Source organism: Dipteris shenzhenensis, chromosome 17 (genome assembly GCF_047967505.1).
Source record: "Dipteris shenzhenensis isolate YYH24624 ecotype China chromosome 17, Dip_SZ_1.0, whole genome shotgun sequence".
NCBI classification, from domain to species: Eukaryota; Viridiplantae; Streptophyta; class Polypodiopsida; order Gleicheniales; family Dipteridaceae; genus Dipteris; species Dipteris shenzhenensis.
The window spans coordinates 39811524-39835599 of record NC_141612.1 but is presented as its reverse complement, the minus strand read 5'-3'; the positions used below and the strand labels follow the sequence as shown (position 1 = coordinate 39835599).

Here is a 24076-nt window from a genome sequence, read left to right as displayed (position 1 = left end):
CTCTCCTATTGGCTTTCCATTCCTCCCCTCTCTCCTATTGGCTTTTCATTTATCCCCTCTCCTATTGGCTCCCATTACTCCCCCTCTCCCATTGGATCCCCATCCCTCAACCCAATCTTCCATTAGCCCTCCCCACATCCATCCATTTCTTCTTCCTCCCCATTGCCACCACTCCCATCCCACATTTCCACCACGTCCCATACTCCTCCCATTTCCCAAAATCCCATATTTCCCCATCTCACCCTCCTCTTTTTCATCCCCTATTAACTCCCTCACTCATTTCACTCGCTTATTATCCTACTCCCCTATTACCTTCCCCTCTCCCATTCCATTCTTCCCTCCCCACTCTCTTCCACTTCCCATTACTCACTTGCCATTTGAAAACTATTAATATATTATTATACTATTTTTTAGACTTATTATCATACACCCCTATTACTTCCCTCTCCCATTCCACTCCTCCCTCCTCACTCCCACTTCCACTTCCCATTACTCACTTGCTATACACATTTGCAAACTATTAGTATATTATTATATGATTTTTTATACTATTTGCAAACTTACATGTGGGCAAAATCACAGGTGTCAAAGCGATCCTATTGTGGTCATACAACAACTGTGCTTTTATTCAAGGGCATATTTATCCTCATCAACAAGCTTATTTACTCAAGGTATGAAGTGCATAACTTGTGCACTAGGTGTTTACTTTGTATCAAAATTATTTGCCACACACACACACATATACACATACCGAGAATTTTCTAATATTATCGCATCTCCATTTCTCCGATGGGCACAAAACTTTGTACACGCCTCAACCTAGGTCTTATTGACTTGCATACAAAGTGGGGCACCCATCCCATAAGTACTTGTTCGGATAACACACCTCCAAACGTATTTTATGACGATTGTGCATAACACTAGGAACAAAATGGTGTATCATGTGAGATCGACTATGCAAAGCATATCCAATGGATACAATACTTTGCACGTTCCTCAACCTAGGCAGTATTGACTTGTGTGCAAAGTGGCATCCCCATCCGATAAGTACTTGTTTGAAAAATACACCTACGATCGTGTTTTTTGACCGTTGTACATGACACCAAGGCCAAAAATGGTATTTAATACTCAATCTACCATGTAAAGCATATCCAATGGGCACAATACTTTGCACGTGCCTCAAAAGTGGTGGTATGGTATTCCATGCAAAGTGGAACGCCCATTCAATAAGTACTTTTTAGAATATCACACCTAGGACCATGTTTTTTATTGGTTGTTGTCCATGACACTAAGGCAAAAATGTTGATTTATGCTTAATCGACAATGCAATGCATATGCGATCATCACACTACTTTGCACACATCTCAACCTAGGTATTATTGACTTACATGCAAAGTGGTGTGCCCATCCCATAAGTACTTACTCGAATAACACATCTAGGACCACGTTTTTTGACGATTGTGCATGACACTAAGGCCAAAACAGTGTTTAATGCTTGTTCGACAATGCAAAGTATATCCGATGGGCACAATACTTTGCACACACCTTCAACTAGGTGGAATCAACTTACATGCAAAGTGGCACGCCCATCCCATAAGTGCTTGATCGGATAACATACCTAGTAGCATGTTTTTTTACGGATGTGCATGACATTAGAGCAAAAATAGTATTTAATGCTCGATCTACCATGCAAAGGATATCCGATGGGCACAACACTTTTCGTACACCTCAACCTAGGTGGTATTGAAATGTTCTCAAAGAGGCACACCCATCCGATAAGTACTTGGTCAGATAACACACCTAAGGGCGTGTTTTTTTGCGGATGTGCATATCACTCGCGAAAAAATGGTATATAATGCGTGATCGACCATGCAAAGCATATACGATGGTGACAATACTTTGCATGCACCTCAATGTAGTTGAAACGGACTTGTGTGCAAAGTGGAGCCCCCATCCGATAAGTACTTGTTTGAATAACACACCTAGGACCGTGTTTTTTCATGGTTATGCATGACACTAAGGCAAAAACGGTGTTTTACGCTTGATCGACAATGCAAAGCATATCCAATGGGCACAATACTTTGCACACACCTTTAACTAGGTGGAATTAACTTACATGCAAAGTGGCATGCCCATCGCATAAGTGCTTGATCAGATAACACACCTAGCAGTGTGTTTTTTTACGGATCTGCATGACACTAGAGAAAAAATAGTATTTAATGCTCGATCGACCATGCACCGATGGGCACAATACTTTTCGTACACCTCAACCTAGGTGGTATTGAAATGTTCTCAAAGAGGCACACCCATCCGATAAGTACTTGGTTAGATAACATACCTAAGGGTGTGTTTTTTTCGGATGTGCATACCACTAGGGAAAAAATGGTGTATAATGCGTGATCGACTATGCAAATCATATCCGATGGGCACAACACTTTTTGTATGCGTCAACCTAGGTGGTATTGAAATGTTACCAATGAGGCACACCCATCCGATAAGTACTTGGTCACATAACACACCTAATGGCGTGTTTTTTTGCGGATGTCCATATCACTAGGGAAAAAATGGTGTATAATGCGTGATCGACCATGCAAAGCATATCCGATGGTGACAATACTTTGCACACACCTCAACATAGATGAAACGGACTTGCGTGCAAAGTGGAGCCCCCATCCGATAAGTACTTATTTAAATAACACAGCTACGGCCGTGTTTTTATATGGTTGTGCGTGACACAGGCAAAAACGGTGTTTTATGCTTGATCGACAATGCAAAGCATATCCGATGGGCACAATACTTTGCACACACCTTCAACCAAGTGGAATTGACTTACATGCAAGGTGGCACTCCCATCGCATAAGTACTTGATCGGATAACACACCTAGCAGCGTGTTCTTTTATGGATGTGCATGACACTAAGGCAAAAATGGTATTTAATGCTCGATCGACCATGCAAAGCATATCCGATGGGCACAATACTTTTCCTACACCTTAACCTAGGTGTTATTGTTCTCAAAGAGGCATACCCATCCGATAAGTACTTGGTCAAATAACACACATAAGGGCGTGTTTTTTGCGGATGTGCATATCACTATGGAAAAAATGGTGTATAATGCATGATCGACCATGCAAAGCATATCCAATGGTGACAATACTTTGCACGCACCTCAAAATAGTTGAAATGGACTTGCATGCATTGTGGAGCCCCCATCCGATAAGTACTTATTTGAATAACACACCTACGGCCGTGTTTTTATATGGTTGTGCATGACACTAAGGCAAAAACAGTGTTTTATACTTGATCGACAATGCAAAGCATATCCGATGGGCACAATACTTTGCACACACCTTCAACTACGTGGAATTGACTTACATGCAAAGTGGCACACCCATCCCATAAGTGCTTGATCGGATAACATACCTAGCAGCGTGTTTTTTTACGGATGTGCATGACACTAGAGCAAAAATAGTATTTAATGCTCGATCGACCATGCAAAGGATATCCTATGGGCATAACACTTGTCGTACACCTCAACCTAGGTGGTATTGAAATGTTCTCAAAGAGGCACACCCATCCGATAAGTACTTGGTCAGATAACACACCTAAGGGCGTGTTTTTTTGTGGATGTGCATACCATTAGGGAAAAAACGGTGTATAATGCTTGATCGACCATGCGAAGCATATCTGATGGTGACAATACTTTGCACACACCTCAACGTAGTTGAAACGGACTTGCATGCAAAGTGGAGCCCCCATCCGATAAGTACTTGTTTGAATAACACACCTAGGACCGTGTTTTTTCATGGTTGTGCATGACACTAAGGCAAAAACGGTGTTTTATGCTTGATCGACAATGCGAAGCATATCCGATAGGCACAATACTTTGCACACGCGTTCAAATAGGTGGAATCGACTTACATGCAAAGTGGCACACCCATCCCATAAGTGCTTGATCGGATAACATACCTAGAAACGTGTTTTTTTACGGATGTGCATGACACGAGCAAAAATAGTATTTAATGCTCGATTGACCATGCAAAGGATATCCGATGGGCACAAAACTTTTTGTACGCCTCAACCTATGTGGTATTGAAATGTTCTCAAAGAGGCACACCCATCCGATAAGTACTTGGTTAGATAACACACCTAAGGGTGTGTTTTTTTGCGGATGTCCATATCACTACGGAAAAAATGTTGTACAATGCGTGATCAACCATGCAAAGCATATCCGATGGTGACAATACTTTGCGCGCACCTCAACGTAGTTGAAACGGACTTGCGTGCAAAGTGGAGCCCCCATCCGATAAGTACTTGTTTAATTAACACACTTAGGACCGTGTTTTTTCATGGTTGTGCATGAAACTAAGGCAAAAACGGTATTTTATGCTTCATCAACAATGCAAAGCATATCCGATCGGCACGATACTTTGCACAAACCTTAAACTATGTGGAATTGACTTACATGCAAAGTGGCATTCCCATCGCATAAGTGCTTGATCGGATAACACACCTAGCAGCATGTTTTTTTACGGATGTGCATGACACTAAGGCAAAAATGGTATTTAATGCTCGATCGACCATGCAAAGCATATCCGATGGGCACAATACTTTTCCTATACCTCAACCTAGGTGGTATTGAAATGTTCTCAAAGAGGCACACCCATCCGATAAGTACTTGGTCAGATAACATACCTAAGGGCATGTTTTTTTGTGGATGTGCATATCACTACGGGAAAAACGTTGTATAATGCGTAATCGACCATGCAGAGCATATCCGATGGTGACAATAATTTGCATGCATCTCAACCTAGTTGAAACGGACTTGCGTGCAAACTGGAGCCCCCATCCGATAAGTACTTGTTTGATTAACACACATAGGACCGTGTTTTTTTATGGTTGTGCATGACACTAAGGCAAGAATGGTGTTTTATGCTTGATCGACAATGCAAAGCACATCCGATGGGCACAATACTTTGCATACACCTTCAACTAGGTGGAATTGAATTACATGCAAAGTGGCACACCCATCCCATAAGTGCTTGATCGGATAACATACCTAACAGCGTGTTTTTTTTACGGATGTGCATGACACTAGAGCAAAAATAGTATTTAATGCTCGATCGACCATGCAAAGGATATCCAATGGGCACAATACTTTTCGTACACCTCAACCTAGGTGGTATTGAAATGTTCTCAAAGAGGCATACCCATCCGATAAGTACTTGGTCAGATAACACTCCTAAGGGCGTGTTTTTTTACGGATGTGCATACCACTAGGGAAAAAACGGTGTATAATCCGTGATCGACCATGCAAATCATATCCGATGGTGACAATACTTTGCACACACCTCAACGTAGTTGAAACAGACTTGCGTGCAAAGTGGAGCCCCCATCCGATAAGTACTTGTTTGACTAACACACATAGGACCGTGTTTTTTCATGGTTGTGCATGACACTAAGGCAAAAACGGTGTTTTATGCTTGATCGACAATGCAAAGCATATCCGATGGTCATAATACTTTGCACAAACCTTCAACTAGGTGGAATTGACTTACATGAAAAGTGGCACACCCATCCCATAAGTGCTTGATCGGATAACATACCTAGCAACGTGTTTTTTTTGGATGTGCATGACACTAGAGCAAAAATAGTATTTAATGCTCGATCGACCATGCAAAGGATATCCGATGGGCACAACAATTTTGTACACCTCAACCTAGGTGGTATTGAAATGTTCTCAAAGAGGCACACCCATCCGATAAGTACTTGGTCAGATAACACACCTAATGGCGTGTTTTTTTGCGGATGTCCATATCACTAGGGAAAAAATGGTGTATAATGCGTGATTGACCATGCAAAGCATATCCGATGGTGACAATACTTTGCACGCACCTCAATTTAGTTGAAACGGACTTGTGTGAAAAGTGGAGCCCCCATCCGATAAGTACTTATTTGAATAACACACCTATGGCCGTGTTTTCATATGGTTGTGCATGACACAAAGGCAAAAATGGTGTTTTATGCTTGATCGACAATGCAAAGCATATCCGATGGGCACAATACTTTGCACACACCTTCAACTAGGTGGAATTGACTTACATGTAGAGTGGCATTCCCATCGCATAAGTACATGATCGGAGAACACACCTAGCAGCGTGTTTTTTTACGGATGTGCATGAGACTAAGGTAAAAATGGTATTCAATGCTCGATCGACCATGCAAAGCATATCCGATGGGCACAATACTTTTCCTACACCTTAACCTAGGTGGTATTGAAATGTTCTCAAAGAGGCACACCCATCCGATAAGTACTTGGTCAGATAACATACCTAAGGGCATGTTTTTTTGCGGATGTGCATATCACCACGGGAAAAACGTTGTATAATGCGTAATCGACCATGCAGAGCATATCCGATGGTGACAATACTTTGCACGCATCTCAACCTAGTTGAAACGGACTTGTGTGCAAACTGGAGCCCCCATCCGATAAGTACTTGTTTGATTAACACACTTAGGACCGTGTTTTTATATGGTTGTGCATGACACTAAGGCAAAAGCGGTATTTTATGCTTGATCGACAATGCAAAGCATATCCGATGGGCACAATACTTTGCACACAGCTTCAACTAGGTGGAATTGCCTTACATGCAAAGTGGCACTCCCATCCCGTAAGTGCTTGATCGGACAACATACCTAGCAGCGTGTTTTTTTACGGATGTGCATGACACTAGAGCAAAAATAGTATTTATTACTCGATCGATCATGCGAAGGATATCCGATGGGCACAACACTTTTTGTACGCCTCAACCTAGGTGGTATTGAAATGTTCTCAAAGAGGCACACCCATCCGATAAGTACTTGGTCAGATAACACACCTAAGGGCGTGTTTTTTTTGTGGATGTGCATATCACTAGAGAAAACATGGTGTGTAAGGCGTGATCGACCATGCAAAGCATATCCGATGGTGACAATACTTTGCACGCACCTCAACATAGTTGAAACGGACTTTACTTTGCACGCACCTCAACATAGTTGAAACGGACTTACATGCAAAGTGGAGCCCCCATCCGATAAGTACTTGTTTGAATAACACACCTAGGACCGTGTTTTTTCATGGTTGTGCATGACACTAAGGCAAAAACGGTGTTTTATGCTTGATCCACAATACAAAGCATATCCGATGGGCACAATACTTTACACACACCTTCAACCAGGTGGAATTGACTTACATGCAAAGTGGCATTCCCATTGCATAAGTACTTGATCGGATAACACCCCTAGCAGCACGTTTTTTTAACGGATGTGATGACACTAGAGCAAAAATAGTATTTAATGCTCGATTGACCATGCAAAGCATATCCGATGGGCACAATACTTTTCCTATACCTCAACCTAGGTGGTATTGAAATGTTCTCAAAGAGGCACACCCATCCGATAAGTACTTGGTCAGATAACATACCTAAGGGCATGTTTTTTTGCGGATGTGCATATATCACTACGGGAAAAATGTTGTATAATGCGTAATTGACCATGCAGAGCATATCCGATGGTGACAATACTTTGCATGCATCTCAACCTAGTTGAAACGGACTTGCGTGAAAAGTGGAGCCCCCATCCAATAAGTACTTGTTTGATTAACACATTTAGGACCGTGTTTTTTCATGGTTGTGCATGACACTAAGGCAAAAACGGTGTTTTATGCTTGATCGACAATGCAAAGCATATCCGATGGGCACAATACTTTGCACACACCAACAACTAGGTGGAATTGACTTACATGCAAAGTGGCACATGCATCCCATAAGTGCTTGATTGGATAACATACCTAGCAAGCTCGTGTTTTTTTACAGATGTGCATGACACTAGAGCAAAAATAGTATTTAATGCTCAATCGACCATGCAAAGGATAACTGGCATGTCCATCTGATGAGTACTTGATCGGGTAACTTCTCCCACTAATAAATTAAGTACTAATTAAAAATTATAATAAATGAGTAGATTATTAAAAAGAGACTAATATTTATGTAATTGTTGCTACTGCAGCTTGCTTGCGAAGGACTCTCACAAAGGACATGGCTATAGATTTTGTTCCAGGGATGGATGTGATTTTATGTAGCAAAAGAGAAGTAGTTGCATTTGCTACAATCCATGATAGTGATCCCAATTCAGTTTGCCACTTTCGAAGACTTGGCGAAGATAAGGTGGCAATTATTGTATCAAAGATTCTTAGCGCACATGTTGAGCTAAAGTATAAATGTGGAGATATGGAAACACTTGGAGATGTTATGCCCTACAATACATCCAACAAATCATTTATAGCATGGGACAAAGATGAGACTTATGCAACAGACATTATCAAGAATACAAAGTGCACCACCTTGGATTTTACTATAGGGGACATTTTACAAATGAGATCATTTGCAAATAAGACTGTAGCAGAAGGTGAAGTATTGGGATTTGAACAAGTGGAGCAATGGTCATTTGCACAGATGAGGATTCTAAAAGTCACTAATGATGGTATGGTTGATAACATAACATCCTTATGTGATCCCTACTATGAGGTAGGCAAGAATATGAGATGGAGCATGCAATTTTTAAACATGACAAAGAGGCACGTGGTTTTCAATGATAAAGACAAGGTACACTACAATATCAAAGGACCTAAAAAGCGTGCCCATGTGCCAAGCTCTATCACTTCAAATGTGGATGATTTCAATATACTCAATTATAGAAGTGGCATCTTATCTGGAGTGGATGAGTTCATTGGTTCCGAGAAACAAAATGACTTTAGAAGCGAAGCCTTATCTGGGGTGGATGAATTCTTGCACAGTGAGAAGGGCAAAGGTTTCAATAGCGATGTCTTGTCAAGTGTGGATGAGTTCATGCATATTAACAAACCTGGTGTCAATCAAGCTTGTGGATTTGTGAAAGCCATGCAAGATGTCCCAATGAGTGATGTTCTCTCAGGAGTGGAAGAGTTTCAAGGTTCTCAATACTCTCGTAGAATATTGAATTCATTGAATGGTCCTAAGAGTATGTTAAAAACGAGGATGAGATCAACAGAGGATTATTCAATATTTAACTTTGATTGTGATATGGACAAGGATGCAACGACCAATCATGGATGCTTGGTTACAAACAAATGTGAGGAGAAGAAGTGCATAAATACAGATAACAACATGCACGAGGAACGAAAACGGTCATACATATGCATGAAGAGAAAGCGAATCCAGGCAGATCCACAAAAGCAACCAAAGAGGAAGAGAGTAATGAAGGAGGAGAACATGTTAAATGCATTGGGATATCTATGTTGCAAGAGAAGATGTATGCGCTTCATTGATCTTGCAGACATCAGGGAATATAGAGGACACGTGTGGCAAAGAAGAGGAAGCGAAAGAAATGAATACCTTCTCACAAGTCTCTCTTGCTTTCTTCAGAATGGCAATAAAAGGCTAAGTTCAAGACAAAAGGTAAAACCTCTCGTAAATGGAAAAAGAATTTGCAATAAGGCATATCGCAATATTACTGGATTATCCCATGGTACATATTGGGATTTAGTCACCAAGGCAAAGGGCGGCAACAAATTTAGCATTCACGATAATAGAGGAAGGTCCAAATCAAGAATCTCAACTGTCATGGCAGTAGCAATTTTGCAAGACTTCATACATGAAAATGCTTTACCTCAACCCCATATATCTACCAAACTCCCTAACGGTGACGCAATCACTGAAATGCACCTTTCAATGGCCTTGACAAAGCTCGAAGTATTTGACTCTATTGCAGAAAAGCAAAGGCAAAGAGGGGATGCCGTAGCTTCTTCTCATACTTTGTATACTCTTTGGAAGAAGAACTTTGGATATGTTAAAATCCCAAGGAGGCAAAAAATGTCAAAGTGCAATGTCTGTGATGATTTAAAGCGAGCGATTGAGAGTGCAACATGTCCAAATCAAAGGGAATTATACAAAAAAAACCAAAAATCTCATCATGACCTTATTCGACATTCCAGACAAAAATATGCATTTTGGAAGGAGCAAGCTATTTCGCATCCCGATGACTACATGTGCCTTATTGTAGATGGCATGGATCAGAATACAACAACATTGCCTCGTTTTTTGCCACTCCACCTAAATTACAAGGAAAGCACTTTCTAAAGACACATCTATGTGGAGTTTAGTGCATAGAATTAAGTTCTTTGCAGATATATGGATTGATTCCTTGCATCTACATGATAGCAATCAAGTTGTAACATCTATTATGAAGGCAATTCGCAACGTACATGCAGAAAAAGGTCGCCTACCACCGACTTTGAGAATACAAGCTAATAATTGCTAGCGAGAAAATAAGAATGTACTCATGTTTGCATTCTGCTCCATGCTAGTTGCTCATCGAATCTTCAATGAGGTCGAATGTGGATTTTTGTATGTTGGGCATACACATGAGGATATCGATCAGGTTTTTAGCACAGTCTCAAGGGAGGTTAAATGCAAGGATGTGGAGACAATAGATGACTTGGTAAGAAGATGTGGCAGGTAAGTTGGTGGTCATAAGGAAAGTACAGTATGTGAGAGGCTCGAAAGAATGTATGATTGGAAGAGCTTCATTCTCCCTTTCATACAAACGGGTGGTGATGCATTGACAAGTCATACCAATCCACACTACTTTCGTATTTTTTTTAAAGATGAAAAACCCGTAATGCAATGGCAACAGTATTCTCATGATACAAAATGGGAACCTGAAGAACCTTACAGTCTCTTAACTTCAATTCCCAACAGGGAAAGGTATCCAACATGGGCTCCTATACAAGAATTCAATGAGAGGTCTAACTGTGAAATAGAAGGATTAAAAGCATTTATTACATACAAAGAGGAAATGCTCCGGAGATATCCTGATTTGAAGCCTACTTGGAGAGAACACACTACCACTGTAATTGCAAGACACGAAATTTAATAAGGGACCTTGAGAGAATGCGAGGCTCAAAGGATGTCAAGGAAGAATGCAATATGTTTTGGCCAAATGTTCATAACGATTTGTGCCCAGCTCCAGTCTTTGAAAATGAATTTGTATCAATACTCCCACGTCCATATTATGGACCGAAGAAGAGAGAGTTTATGCCACAAGTAGATATAGAGGTCGATTGTTTTATTGTGGTTCGGCCATCGGATGATGAATATGAGAATGTGAAGTTTTGGGTTGCAAAAGTAGTTGATGTGCAAAGAGATGACCAAGGGAGATCTACAACATTTACAGTGGTACGGTATGAGCCAAAGGGCAGGAAGGAGAATATGGATAACAACACATTGTATACTAATTGTATAATGAAGGAGTGGGTCCCAAATGATGAAGCGGTCTCTCAAGTTTCGATGGAGACAATCAGAGTGTCTTGGCATTCAAGGGCAAAGAAATCAAAGAAGCGCATGGGATATGAGGTAGAAGGAAAAATAAAAATACCACAGCAAACTATTTTGCATATACACGAATTTTTAAGGATGCTCGCCATGGAGGAAGTAGAAGGAGACAGCGCAAATGAAGAATGTCCATGATTAAAGCTTTATATTGAAGTCCATTGAAGGATTTTATTTGGGTACTAGGCAAGAAGCCAATCCAAGACAATTATAATCAGAGTCATCACCTCCTATGTCAAATGAGAGTCAAAATATGCACTGGATGTCACCCAAGGGTCAAGGCTTGCCAAGAAAATAGGGAGTTAATGCAGATGGCACCTGGCAAGGGACTATCACATTAAGCAATAAGACAATGGGGAGTCAATGCACCCAAGGGGCAAGGCTTGGCAAGATAACTTGTGGGAGTTAATGCAGATGGCACCTGTATTTTGCACTGGATGTCACCCAAGGGTCAAGGCTTGGCAAGACAATAGGGAGTTAATGAAGATGGCACCTGGCAAGGGACTATCGCATTGAGCAATAAGACAATGGGGAGTCAATGCACCCAAGGGGCAAGGCTTGGCAAGACAAGTGGGAGTCAAATTATGCAGATGGCACCTGGCAAGGGACTGTCATGACATTGAGCAATAAGACAATGGGGAGTCAAATTATGCAGATGGCATGAATTGAGGCTCTTTAAGAGCAACAATTTAAATTGTAAACATATGTTCAATCTATATCATTTTGGATATAAAGGCTCTAGCTGAGAGCAACGTCTCTCAATGTAATCATATAATAATAGCTATAATTGCTATTATACCTCTTTGGTTCAATACAAAACTTGGGTCTTATGGCATCATGTCTTTTTTCTATTTATTAAAAGTTTTAAAAATTTTGTGCATATTGCGAGTGACAATGTTATTTTCATGAAATATTTAAGTCTCCTTTCATGGATTCATAAATTTATCACGTCAAGGAAAAACGTCAAGGAAAAATATTTAATTAACAAATAACTTAGATATAGCTAGAATTTCTAATATAGGATTATTTCAAATTCTTGCATGTTGGTGCAAAAGTATAGATTGAAAAAGCAATATTTTTATGTGAATATAATAGTGCCACAAAGTGAACTTTTGATTTGGGAAGGAAAAACGTCAAGGAAAAATATTAAAAATAATTAAATTAACAAATAACTTAGATATAGCTAGAATTTCTAATATAGGATTATTTCAAATTCTTGCATGTTGGTGCAAAAGTATAGATTGAAAAAACAATATTTTCATGTGAATATGATAGTGCCACAAAGTGAGCTTTTGATTTGGGAAGAATATTTTTAGAAAGTAAAATTTTGATTTGGGAAGGATATTTTCACAAAGTAAAGTTTTCATTTGGGAAGGATTTTTGGGCTTCGTCCAAAAACAATACAAAAAGTCCAAAATTAATGAAATAGGTGTTCTATACTCTGTTTCGGGAAGCGTTTCGGGAAGCCACTGAAAAACTGCTGTGCTTTTCAATAATTCGGACATAGGAGCTGCGATTTCGGAAAACTGATAGACCTTTGTATGGTAAAAGTTTGCCAATCCGAGAAAAGAGTGGACATCATGAACATTCTTAGGAGTGGGCCAGTTTCGGATTACCTCGACCTTCTTGGGATCCACAGAGATGCCTTGAGCTGAAATAACATGTCCCAAATATTCGAGTTGGGTTTTGAAGAACTCACTCTTCTCAATGTTGATGTAGAGAGAATTTGCGCGGAGAACTTCAAAAACTTGGTGAAGATGTTGTTTGTGCTCAAGTAGGGATCTGCTGAAAACGAGGATGTCATCGAGGTAAACGATGATGAACTTATCGAGGAAAGGCCTAAAGATGTCGTTCATTAATGTCATGAATGTGGCCGGGGCATTGTTTAACCCAAAAGGCATGACCAAACATTCATAGTGTCCATACTTTGTTCGAAAAGCTGTCTTGTACTCATCACCTTCTCGTATGCGAATTTGATGATAACCTGAACGAAGATCAATCTTGGAGAATTGTGTTGCGTGTAGAAGTTGATCGAAGAGGTCATCGATGCGAGGCAATGGATACTTGTTTTTGATAGTGAGCTTGTTGAGGGCTCGGTAGTTGATGCAAAGGCGCATTGACTTATTCTTTTTTTCCACAAATAGTACAGGAGATCCGAAAGGGCTACGACTGGGCCGAATGTGACCTTTGTCGAGTAGCTCGGTGACCTGTCTTTGGATTTCTTCATTTTGAGTGTAAGAAACCTGATAAGGAGGTTTCGATGGTGGATTACTGCTGGGAATAAGTTCGATTGGGTGATCCACTGGTCATCGAGGTGGTAACTGCTTTGGCAATTCCTGTGGAAAAAGGTCCAGGTAAGGCTGGAAAAAAGGTTGGTTGAGGTATTCAAGAGGATCCTTTGTTGGTGTCTCCTCTACTGCCGTAACCAACAGAAGTGAAGTCTTTACTTGGCATTTACGAACCCACTTCTTTACTTGTAGGGCAGAGGCAACTGGGGTTGAAGGAGAGTCGCTAGAACCAGTTAGCTCAATAAGTTTTCCCTGGTGGACAAACTGGATAGTATGGCTGCGAAAACTGATTGATGGATCATAGTCGTAGAGCCACTATTGTCCAAGTATGACATTGTACCAAGAAAGAGGCATGATGTCAAAGTTCAACTTGTCCGTATAATGTTGGATGCGAAAAGACAAGTTTTTGATCCTGGTGTTGCACAAGAAAGTAGTTCCATTTGCGAGTTCAATCTGATAGTCCATGAGACTAGGACTGGTGGTCAACCGAAGTTTGTCGACCATAGAACTGGCTAGGAAGTTATGAGAGTAGCCACTGTCGATGAGGATAGTGACCGTTGTTCCACGAATCGATCCTTGAACACAAAGTACTTGAGTGGCCAGAGAAGGTTCGGGGTTGTTGGCAAGGCTCAGGTGGATGGTATTCGCCATTCGAATAGCTTTGCCTTTCTTGTCTTGTGCTGGGGTAGCATCTTCTGTCTGGGAAGTGCTAGGTTCCATATTGGAATTTTGCTTTGGTCGCTTGGGACAATCGAACCATCTATGGTCACCTGTACAGATGGTACAAAGTCCTTTTGTGCTGGAGTTCTTCTTCTTATCAGTGGCCGCACCTTTATGTTGGGGATGTCGGTAATGACTTTGTGAAGAAGAAGAGGTGCAATCCTTGTAGGAGTGCTTCTGTTGGAATCCAGCAAATGATTTCTGAGGCTTTTGGGGATCTTGAGACTATCGCTGACCTTGATTACTGAAGTTTTTTCAAAACCTGGTGTTATCTTGAGGGTGAGCACCTTTGGCCAGAGGAGAGTTCTGTGTGCGATTAGCACTCTGCTTCCCTGTGTTTTGGAAATCTATAATGCGCTCTGCGTAAGCGCTCTGCGGAAGTAATAGCGCCATCTGTGGTGGTGATGTTTGCTTTAAGGACATCAATGCGTAACGAGGGATTTAGGCCTGAGATGAAAGCATCAAGGCGATCATCCTCAGTTAAACCATCAATCTCCAGCACCAATGTGGTGAACTGAGAGATGTAGGAAGACAGGGAACCCGTTTGCTCCAACTGTCGGAGTTTTGAACGTGCTCGGAAGTCCGCATTGGCAAGTATGAACTGCTTACGGAGCACGTGTTCAAAACGTTCCCATGTTAACACACTTTTGCCGTCCTTTAAGTGTCTTTGCCACCATAGAAAAGCTGTATCCTTGAGGAGGGAGGCTGCCAAGGTGATCTTTTTGCCTTCAGTGAGGTCAACAGTATCAAAATACATGCGCATTTTTGCGAGCCATTGGTCGACTGTTCGGCGATTGCGTTGACCAGTGTAGGCTTCCGAAAGTTTAATGTCAAGTCTTTTAGTTTTGGAAGCTTGAAGTAAACGGTAGAGGGCACATAGTTCAGTGTTTTCTACCTCTGGTGGGAATGAATTTGCATAGTCGTCTAGTTGCGTCACGTCGTCCTCTGTATGTGTGGTACTGCGAGACTCTTGAAGTTGTTGAACTTTCTAGACCAAGTCGGAGATGCTGTCCTGAAGCTGGGATATTTGAAGTTGCAGTAGTGAATCGCCTTGTACGTTGACTTCAGGGGTCTTTTTTGGACTTGAGTCTTTGATCTCTGGAGAGGCTTCACACGAGCGTTGTGACATATCAGAGATCCCTATGAGAAAAGCGCGAACTTGCGCTCTAGTTTGTACCATTCCTGGAAGAATATTCGGGCTGCTCCCTGAGGTTGCTCATGTTGGAGGGGGCAGGCGAGGCAGGATGGAACCACCCGTGGAAATCTGGTAAAGGAGGTCCTATCTGAGGTAACACTAGTGATGTCGAAAGTGGTGTTACTGCTCGTGAGAGGACAGGAGTAGGTTGCAGAGTCCACGGATCTAAGAAAGGATAAGGAGCTGCTATCGGAAGTGGAGGATATCCAGGAGAAGGAGTGCCTTCGGAGTGTAAATACTGTCTGGAAGAAGGTACAACCTGTAGAGGAGGATATCTGAGAGCTGAAGGAGGTGGGGAGTACCCTGGAGATACCGAAGGTGAGGGGTAAAATTCTCTCCAAAAATGGACAGCAAACTCTTGAGGAATATCGGGTTCTAGGTATCTTCGTGTCTCGTGGAACACAACCTGTACTATGCTAAGGAAGTAATGTAACTGAGGTGCCTCACGCAAAAGGTAGAGGATGTGGTCCAAATCACTAGGAGGGCACGTGACACAGAAAACCCAAGATGCAAAAGCTCCGAAATGGGCTGGTTGTGCAATCTGAACACGATATTGTGTGGTAGATGATGCCTGAGGTGTCCTTGAAATGCCGGGTGAATTACTAGGGGTTTCCATGCTTTAAGGGAGCGTCTTTCATTTGCTATAATTTGATAATGACAAGAGAATCCTTAAAAGCAGATTGGAAAGACTCCACCTGGCAATGATTTAATCTGCCAAATTGTTGCATAGAAGAGGCATGCAAATCGCTGTCTGAAGATCCATGTTGCAGTGGTTTGTGAGGAGCGTCTAGTCCGCGCTATTAACAGGCTATCTTCATCGTAAGAGGAGGCTGCAACTATTGCTGATTTGGCAGGAAAAGATGGCGAAACAAGGGGGGGCTGTAGGCTGTCAATGGCGAAAATTGATTGCAGTTCCCAGGGCTAGATTTCGTAGATAAGGCAGTGCTGTCACTGATTTCACGCTGCAAGCTGGCAGGAATAGCAGGTAACCAGAGCCGCAAATGGGCAAGGCTAGGCTGCCTATGGTGAGGGAGCTGACAACGAAATGGCGATGCAGGGTTGGCAGCGAAAATGGCGAGGCAGGGGCTAGCAGCGAGCATGGCTAGCAACGTGATCGCGCATGCAGGGGCTGGCAGCAAGCAAGGGCTGGTAGTGTGATCGCGCATGCAGGGGTTGGCAGCGAAACCTGATTGATGAAAAATCTGTAGGCATTGAAAAGGTACGTCCCTTTTGTTTTTTGGTTCGTTTGGGCTGCCTACATGGGGTGGTTGCCCAAAAAATTAAAGGGTGGGTGACCCTTGGGTAATCTAGGATAGACCTAAAGTTTGGGACTGGGTTTTGTCTTTTTAACCCCTTTAGGTCCCCTTTTATAAGTGCTTAGTGCCTAAAAGGTGTGCCTATTCGAAGGGGTGTGACCCTTGGAATAGGTGCACCTTTTCATGAAGGGGTGTGTCCCTGTTTTTTAAAAGGGGTGTCCCTACATGAATAGGTGTGTCCTTTTGTCCACGATGGGGTGTGTCCCTTGGGTGAGGAGTCGAGACTCTTCATCAAAAGGTGTGTCCGATGGTGGAAAAGGTGTGTCCCTTGGTTTTGGGACAGCCCAAGCACCTGAAAAGACACGATTTTTGTCATGTCCATTCACATCAACTTGTGATGTGTGGGAGATGGAGAGGCCATAGATGACTTTAGGCAGGGTTGGCGCGAAAAATTTTTATGCTCATCCTCTCCATCTCTTCCATGCACAATGTGCATGGATGTCCTTCTAGCAGAAAAGATGTATCAGATCGGCGCTAGAAGGTGGGGGTCATTTCCTATAGGCAGGAGCGAATTTTGCTCTGATACCACTGTAAGAAATCCTAGATTTACTATATTTAGAAATGTGCTAAGGAACAAAAAGGAGACTGAGATTGCAGAGAACAAGGAATAATTGTATTGCTTGAATGTCTGTAGGATAGATGTTGTGTCATCCATACAATTGGGCCTCTCTTATATAGAGAGTGAAGAGTCACACATGAAAAGGTGTGTACTCCAAAGGGTATGTGCATGAAGAGGTGTGTACCCCTTGTGAAGGGTGTGACCCTTGATGAGAGGGTACATTACAATAGAAATGTCTCTTCAATAGAATGTCTCTTGTGAAGGGTTGTGCCTCATTAGGAAGTGTCCCGTCGAAAGGGCAAGGGTTGTGCCTCATTAGGAAGTGTCCCGTCGAAAGGGCAAGGGTTGTGCCTCATAGGAAGTGTCCCTCGAAAGGGCATACCCTTCCACAAGTGTCCATTCATCAAACCATCCATAAGTCTAGAAATAGAGAAAGGAATACGTCACAGATCGTGACAAGAAGAAGGAACTCGGTTTGTCCCCGTCTTCCAGCCATACCAATCTAGTTTGTATCTTTGTTGATTTGAGCTTTTCTTGCTCTTGTCTTATCAAGTAGTACTACTCAACTTCGCTTAGTAGTGTTGTTAAGACACAGTCTCTGGGATTGTCTTGCACTGCTATCCATAGTGCCAATCTGGCATCTGTTGCTAATTTCTAGCTCTTTGTCTTCCATAGCCTTTGGCATATGGATTCATTACAAGGAGAAACATAAAAGATGCAGTGCTAAATGCGCTTCTGGCCATCGACTATGTAGCGACACAAAAAGAGAAATTTATCATGTGAAATATGGATCTAGAGAAAGCATACGACAAGATTTTATCCTCTAAATTATGGGGAGCTTGGGGTTCGACAGCATATTCTATGACATGACTAGAATGCTAATGACAAATGCAACAGCAACAATATCCATCAACAGGTACCAATATCAAAGTTTCACACTACGACGATCAGTGAGGCAAGGTTGCCCCCTAGCCCCCCTCCTATTTGCAATTGTAACAAAACCCCTCCTTTGCCAAATCAATTACCAGGTGAACAGAGGTCACATTAAAGGCCTCAGACTAGTGGATGACACATTTCTCTACACACAGTTCTTTGCAGATGACAATACAAGCATACTGGAAGGAACACGAGTAAACGTTGACAAATTCTTGGAAACTTTCAACGAATTCACTACATTGTCAGGGGTCAAAAGTCAACGACGACAAAACGGAGACTTTATGGCTAGATCTGGGGACAAAACCAGAATGGACATAGGGCATAAGGGCATATTGGATCCCCATGGGACAGCTGATTCGATATCTAGGATGTCCGATTGGAGTGGCGACATCAATCAAAAGAAAATTTGAATGGGCATACCAAAAGATCACTGCTAAAGTAGACAAGTGGAGTGGAAAGCCTCTGCCTTTAACAGGGAAGATTACGATAGCAAAACACGTACTTGAGTCTCTACTTGTATACATGCTATCATTATTTCCTTTCTCAAATGCTTGTCTTAAGAAAGTGGACAAAGTAATCATGGACTGTGTGGGAAGGAAGATGGCACTCCTTCAAAGCAGATTTGCTGTTCACCCCTAAAAATGATGGAGGAATAGGACTGACCACTATGAAAGCTAAGAATGAGACTCTTTGCTTCAAAAGCTTGCTCCAACTCAGAAGCAATCAACCTTGGGCTATTATAGCCCGTGAGCTCATAAGTAGGAACACCTCGAAAGGAATCGCGGACCCATGGCAAGATGTACTAATGATGGAGGACCAAATTAGAATCCCCCAATCGGAAATACTCAACAGACTAGTACGTAGTTGGAAGGAGCAAATACAAGGAAGTAAATGGGGGGGACTCACAAGTCTATATGGTGGGCTTTTGAGCAAGGACCTGAGATAATAAGGACTCATCCAAGAATGGCGGCTCGACTGTACTCAAAAGGAATGAGAACCTTCAGGCACGTTTGGGACTCGAGAGGAGCTAAATGGATGACACAATAGGTGGCTGAGCGATTTGATCTCAGCAGATCAGAGAAGCAAATGGTAAGCGGGATGCTAGGCAGAATAAAGGAAAACTGGCCAACAGGCCACATATACAAAGAAGCTAAGGACTTTAAGGGATTTGTATGGAGAAATGGGAAGGCATTCACGAAGCTGCAGCCCAAAGATTTCAGGGATGAAGGAAACTCAATAGGGACGTTGGTTGCGAAGAGGCATTGGAAATTCTTCGCCCCATGGATGAACTGGTGAGATGGCGACATAGACTCATAAATGTATGGAAAGCAACCCCCTCCTTGAGACTCAATTTTCTGATGTGGAGAATTATGATGGGGAAGATGCCATTGAAAACAAGGATAGCAAAGTGGAACCACAGAGTGTCCCCTTACTACGCACTATGCAAAGATTTCAGAGAAACCCACATGCACCTCTTTTGGGAATGCCCAGTGACTAAAGAACTGTGGAGAGGACTAGAAAGAAAGTTGGCATACCTCAACATTGGGATCAAGTTAAAGTGGAAGATGGCCCTCCTTCGGGACAAAAATGGGCAAAATGACCTCACCCACAGAATGATCCAAGTTCTCCGAGCACTAGCAATGCAGACAAGTAAGCTTGAGGAAATTAGGAAAACAGCAAAATTTTTTGGAAAAAAGGACGAAGCTTGTGAAGCACTTAGCTGCCTATGGCGCTAGGAAGGCCTTTTAAAGGTGCAAATCTCATTATGTAATTTCTTTTTCTAAGTTACTCTAATAAATATCTTTTCACGCAAAAAAATCGTACAGAAAATTTTGGCTGCGTTAGCAAAAAGTGGTTTTAAAGTAGTTAAAAAAGAACCATAGATTAAGAAGTCGTTTTAAAGTAGTCAAGGTGAATACCAAGAACAATAGATTAAGAAGAGAGATTTGATGAGCTTACAACGCCTAACGGTTTCTGTTAATGTGCAGAATACAAAATCCACGGATCTTTACAACTTTACGTATCAGATCCGAGCGGGTGGCTACCCATGTCGCTCACCGCAGCTCTCGCCAAAGCCACAATTTCGACGTGGCTCTGGCTACCGGATGATGCTACACAAGCTTCCTCTTCATTTTCTCTCTGAAAATTGAGTTAAAATTGACCTCCTTCGAAAGTCTCACCAAACATCCAGCCTGATGGCGCAACATTGTAGAACGTTTTCGATATCCCATCATCCGTCGTTACATGAAATGATAGCGCCTGCTCCGTCAGAACCGTGTCGCATTCCCAGTATTGACCCCAATTTCTTTTCATTGGCATCCATCCCGTTCTTGAGCCTTTGATCGACAAGGAAATCACGTCACCACTCCCGCCAACGTTCGTGACCAGAACCAGATTGAAGTATGGGTTACCATTCAAAGTGAACCGTACGCCTCCGTGCTTCCGACATGGCACTCTACATAAAATACAACCCAAAAAATGGCGACATCAGTTTCTGCAAGAATTGAAGAAGACTCTGCCCTTAACAACCTTGCAATGAGAGGCATATGGGTGATAGAACTAATCAAGAAGGACTGAACAACCTTCTATACTTCACCGGAACGATTCCCCCACGATATATGGCCATTTGTTCGAAGGCCGGTTGCGCTAAATCAAAGTGCTTGAGTGGAGGGTTACACCAGCCTCCATTATTGTTGGGCAAGGCATAGTTTGGAGGACAAAAGTTAGTGGCTGTTACGATAATCGGGTGATGCCCTGGAAGACACCATTGTGGATCGTTCACGCAAATCAGCTCAAAGCAAGCTCCACAAATTTCTCCGCTATTAAACAGAGCAGTACTCAGAGCAGCAGTATTCGTTCCGTAACCTTGACTGTAAAGATCTCCGTACCCACAGGCACCAGCTGTAGGAGCACAGAGTTACTCTCGTTAACGTGGGGGCATATCTGCATGCATAATGATCAGATATTCATACGAATAGCAGTGAACAAGATACCCATCGTCCCGGATGCATCGCTTCCTCCGTAAAAAGTTGCATGGGCGTGGTCCCAAGCGCCATAACCCGCACTTAAGGCGTGGCCGAAGAGTCCAAAGCTAAGTGTGATGAAGAAGTAAGCAATACTGCCGACACGCTCCCTGCACAGATTGCCATTTAGTTAAAATGCGGTTGCCTATGCTGCATGAGGAAAGAAAGCTGAGGTGACAGAGATCTAAAAACATAGAAGGCCCATTAATCCTCGCAGGAAAGGAGAAAGTCTTTAAAATGGTTTCCATGAGGGAGAAACTACAAAGATAGAAGGTTTATACGATTAGATATAGAAACACCCACAGGAGTGACCATTCGGGTGATAGGCTTAGATAATTTCATTATGCAGTGCCAAAACACCTCTACGGATTAAAGGGAACACTGAATCAGGCAGCGTATCTACAGAGTTGCGGCAACAAGGATGACCAACAAGGACTGGTTCGCTGCCAAACATGTTCGGAAAAGTTGCAAAACATTACGATTAGCCTTATGGGTAATACTCTGAAGTAAACGCAACATGTCCATTGCCAAAAAAAAAGGTGAACAAAAGAGCTGAACTGCGCGAAACGAAGCAGCCAATGCAGCTACGCATTGGGTTGCAAGATCAACTAATTGTCTAGAGCACGCCAAGCTACTAAAACTCCTACTGCGACTCACATGAACAGGGGCCAAAGACCCTGTCTGGACGGTAGGCGGATGAGGCTGAGGTGATGATTCAAATAGCTATAAGTGTGAGGCATGGCAAGGATGGCGAAGATTTAAAGGAGGCTGGGAGGAGGAGGGATGGCTCGATCAATGGCGAGGATAGCGGCGAAGGGGACCAGGGGTTTGAAAATGCGAGCCGGTGAGGCACTGATTTCCGAAAGAGCAGCCATGGCTGCCGTTTGTGTGTGTGTTTTTCTGTGATAGAAGAAGGTACGTTTAGCTTCGTGATGCGCACATGCACACCACCCACGCACTTTCCTGGTCCTACGCTTACTTATCGCCGTCCTCCATCTTGCACGCCTACTTTTCTCTCCCCTCAATCCATGGGGAAGAAACTCTCCCCCACAAAAGAGACTTGTAGTAGAGTCAACTTCCTAAACTTTTGGCCTTCTCTCTAAGGCATCCCTCCCCCTAGCGAGAAGACCATTCCAACATATGTATATGTATATGTATATATGTATACATATACATATGTATATATATGTATGTATGTATGTATGTATGTATATGTATATGTATATGTATATGTATGAGAGAGAGAGAGAGAGAGAGAGAGCACATGTGTGGTTTCTAATCAATTGTCGTCCATGAAGAAAGTTTCCTGTTGGATGTTATAGAAATCGACACATGACAACAAACTTTTGGTTTCTGATTGTAGTCCATCAAGAAAGTTTCCTAGTGGATGTTACAAAAATTAGGGAAACCTAAAGTTTAGTTACAGATACATGTTCGGATTAGAATCCGAGAAGCAACGCTCTTTATTTCTATTGGATACTCCCCTCCTACCGACCCTTGCTTGCACGGATGACCATTCCAAAGAAGGAGAAGGAGAAGGAGAAGAAGAAGGAGACATATGCTCATGCATAAGCATAAGCATAAGAGAAGAAAAGGAGATTGAAAGAGGGGAAAAGAGATTGAAAGAGGGGAAAAGAGATTGAAAGAGGGCAAAAGAAGAGAAGGAAGAGGGGAAAAGAGATTGAAAGAAGGGAAGCATAAGTATAAGAGAAGGAAGAGGGAAAAAGAGCATAAGCATAAGAGAAAAAGAAAGAAAGCATATGCTTATGCTTATGCATGAGCATATGAGCATAAGAGAAAAAGAGAGAAAGCATATGCTTATGCTTATGCATGAGCATATGAGAGAAGAGAGAGAAAGAGAGGGTTAGCTGCAGGCCAATGCAAATAACGAAAATAACAAAAGGGAAAAAGAGGAAGCACTTTCTTACCTAGAAAGAGAGGAGAAAAGAGAGAAAAAGAGAGGAGAAAAAAGAGAGAAAAAGAGAGGAGAAAATGGAGAAAAGAGAGGATAAAAAAGATAGAAAAAGAGAGGAGATAAGAGAGAAAAAGAGAGAAAGTGAAAAGAGAGAAAGTGGGGACAAAACAGAGAAAAAAAGAGAAAAAGTGAGGATAAAAGAGAGAAAAAGAGAGAAGGAAAGAGATGACAAAAGAGAGGAGAAAAAAGAGAGAAAAAGAGAGGAGAAAAGAGAGGAAAAGAGACTAATCCTATAGCTTAGAATACCTGTAAGACCTTGTGCCAATCATGGGACTTGAGCCCACTAAGCTGATTATCCTTTGAAAATGCCCCTTTCAAGCAACGCATGTTCCTTGTGGGTGTTTGAAAAGAGGCACTGTCTGCATTGACCGCTGCCTCCTCTCTCGTGGAGAAGATCCATGTTGCTTTCGGGAGGACAACTTTTCCCGAAGCACGCACTTGGGGCCACAAACGAGACATCCTATTCAAGTCTTCTCAAACTCCTCTCGAGTCTTTGGAACCAACCAAGTGTGCCCAAATAGTAGCCCCCACATTCTTGAAGATATGCATGGGATCCAAGAGATGATTGATTTGTAACTGACCCCAATAAGGAAGCTCATGAAAGATCTATAGCCTCTTCATACCACGAGGAGGTTCCTCTCCATTCACCCTCTAAGCCTGA

General features: G+C 42.3%; 1 protein-coding gene across 2 annotated transcripts; it reads right to left on the bottom strand.

The window, feature by feature from the left end:
• Positions 1 to 20568: 20568 nt before the first annotated feature.
• On the bottom strand, positions 20569 to 23022 carry LOC147892101 (expansin-A10-like). Of its 2 annotated transcripts, XM_087387969.1 has the most exons (4): positions 22997 to 23022; positions 21411 to 21481; positions 21000 to 21318; positions 20569 to 20872 (listed from the first exon to the last, which is right to left on the bottom strand). In XM_087387969.1, the coding sequence occupies exons 1-4, from the start codon at positions 23020 to 23022 to the stop codon at positions 20569 to 20571; spliced, it is 720 nt and encodes a 239-aa protein (XP_087244095.1). The 2 variants fall into 2 exon arrangements, with proteins under 2 accessions (XP_087244095.1, XP_087244094.1); XM_087387968.1 differs by lacking the exon at positions 22997 to 23022 and having other exon boundaries at positions 21411 to 21429.
• Between the last annotated feature and the right edge of the window lie 1054 nt (positions 23023 to 24076).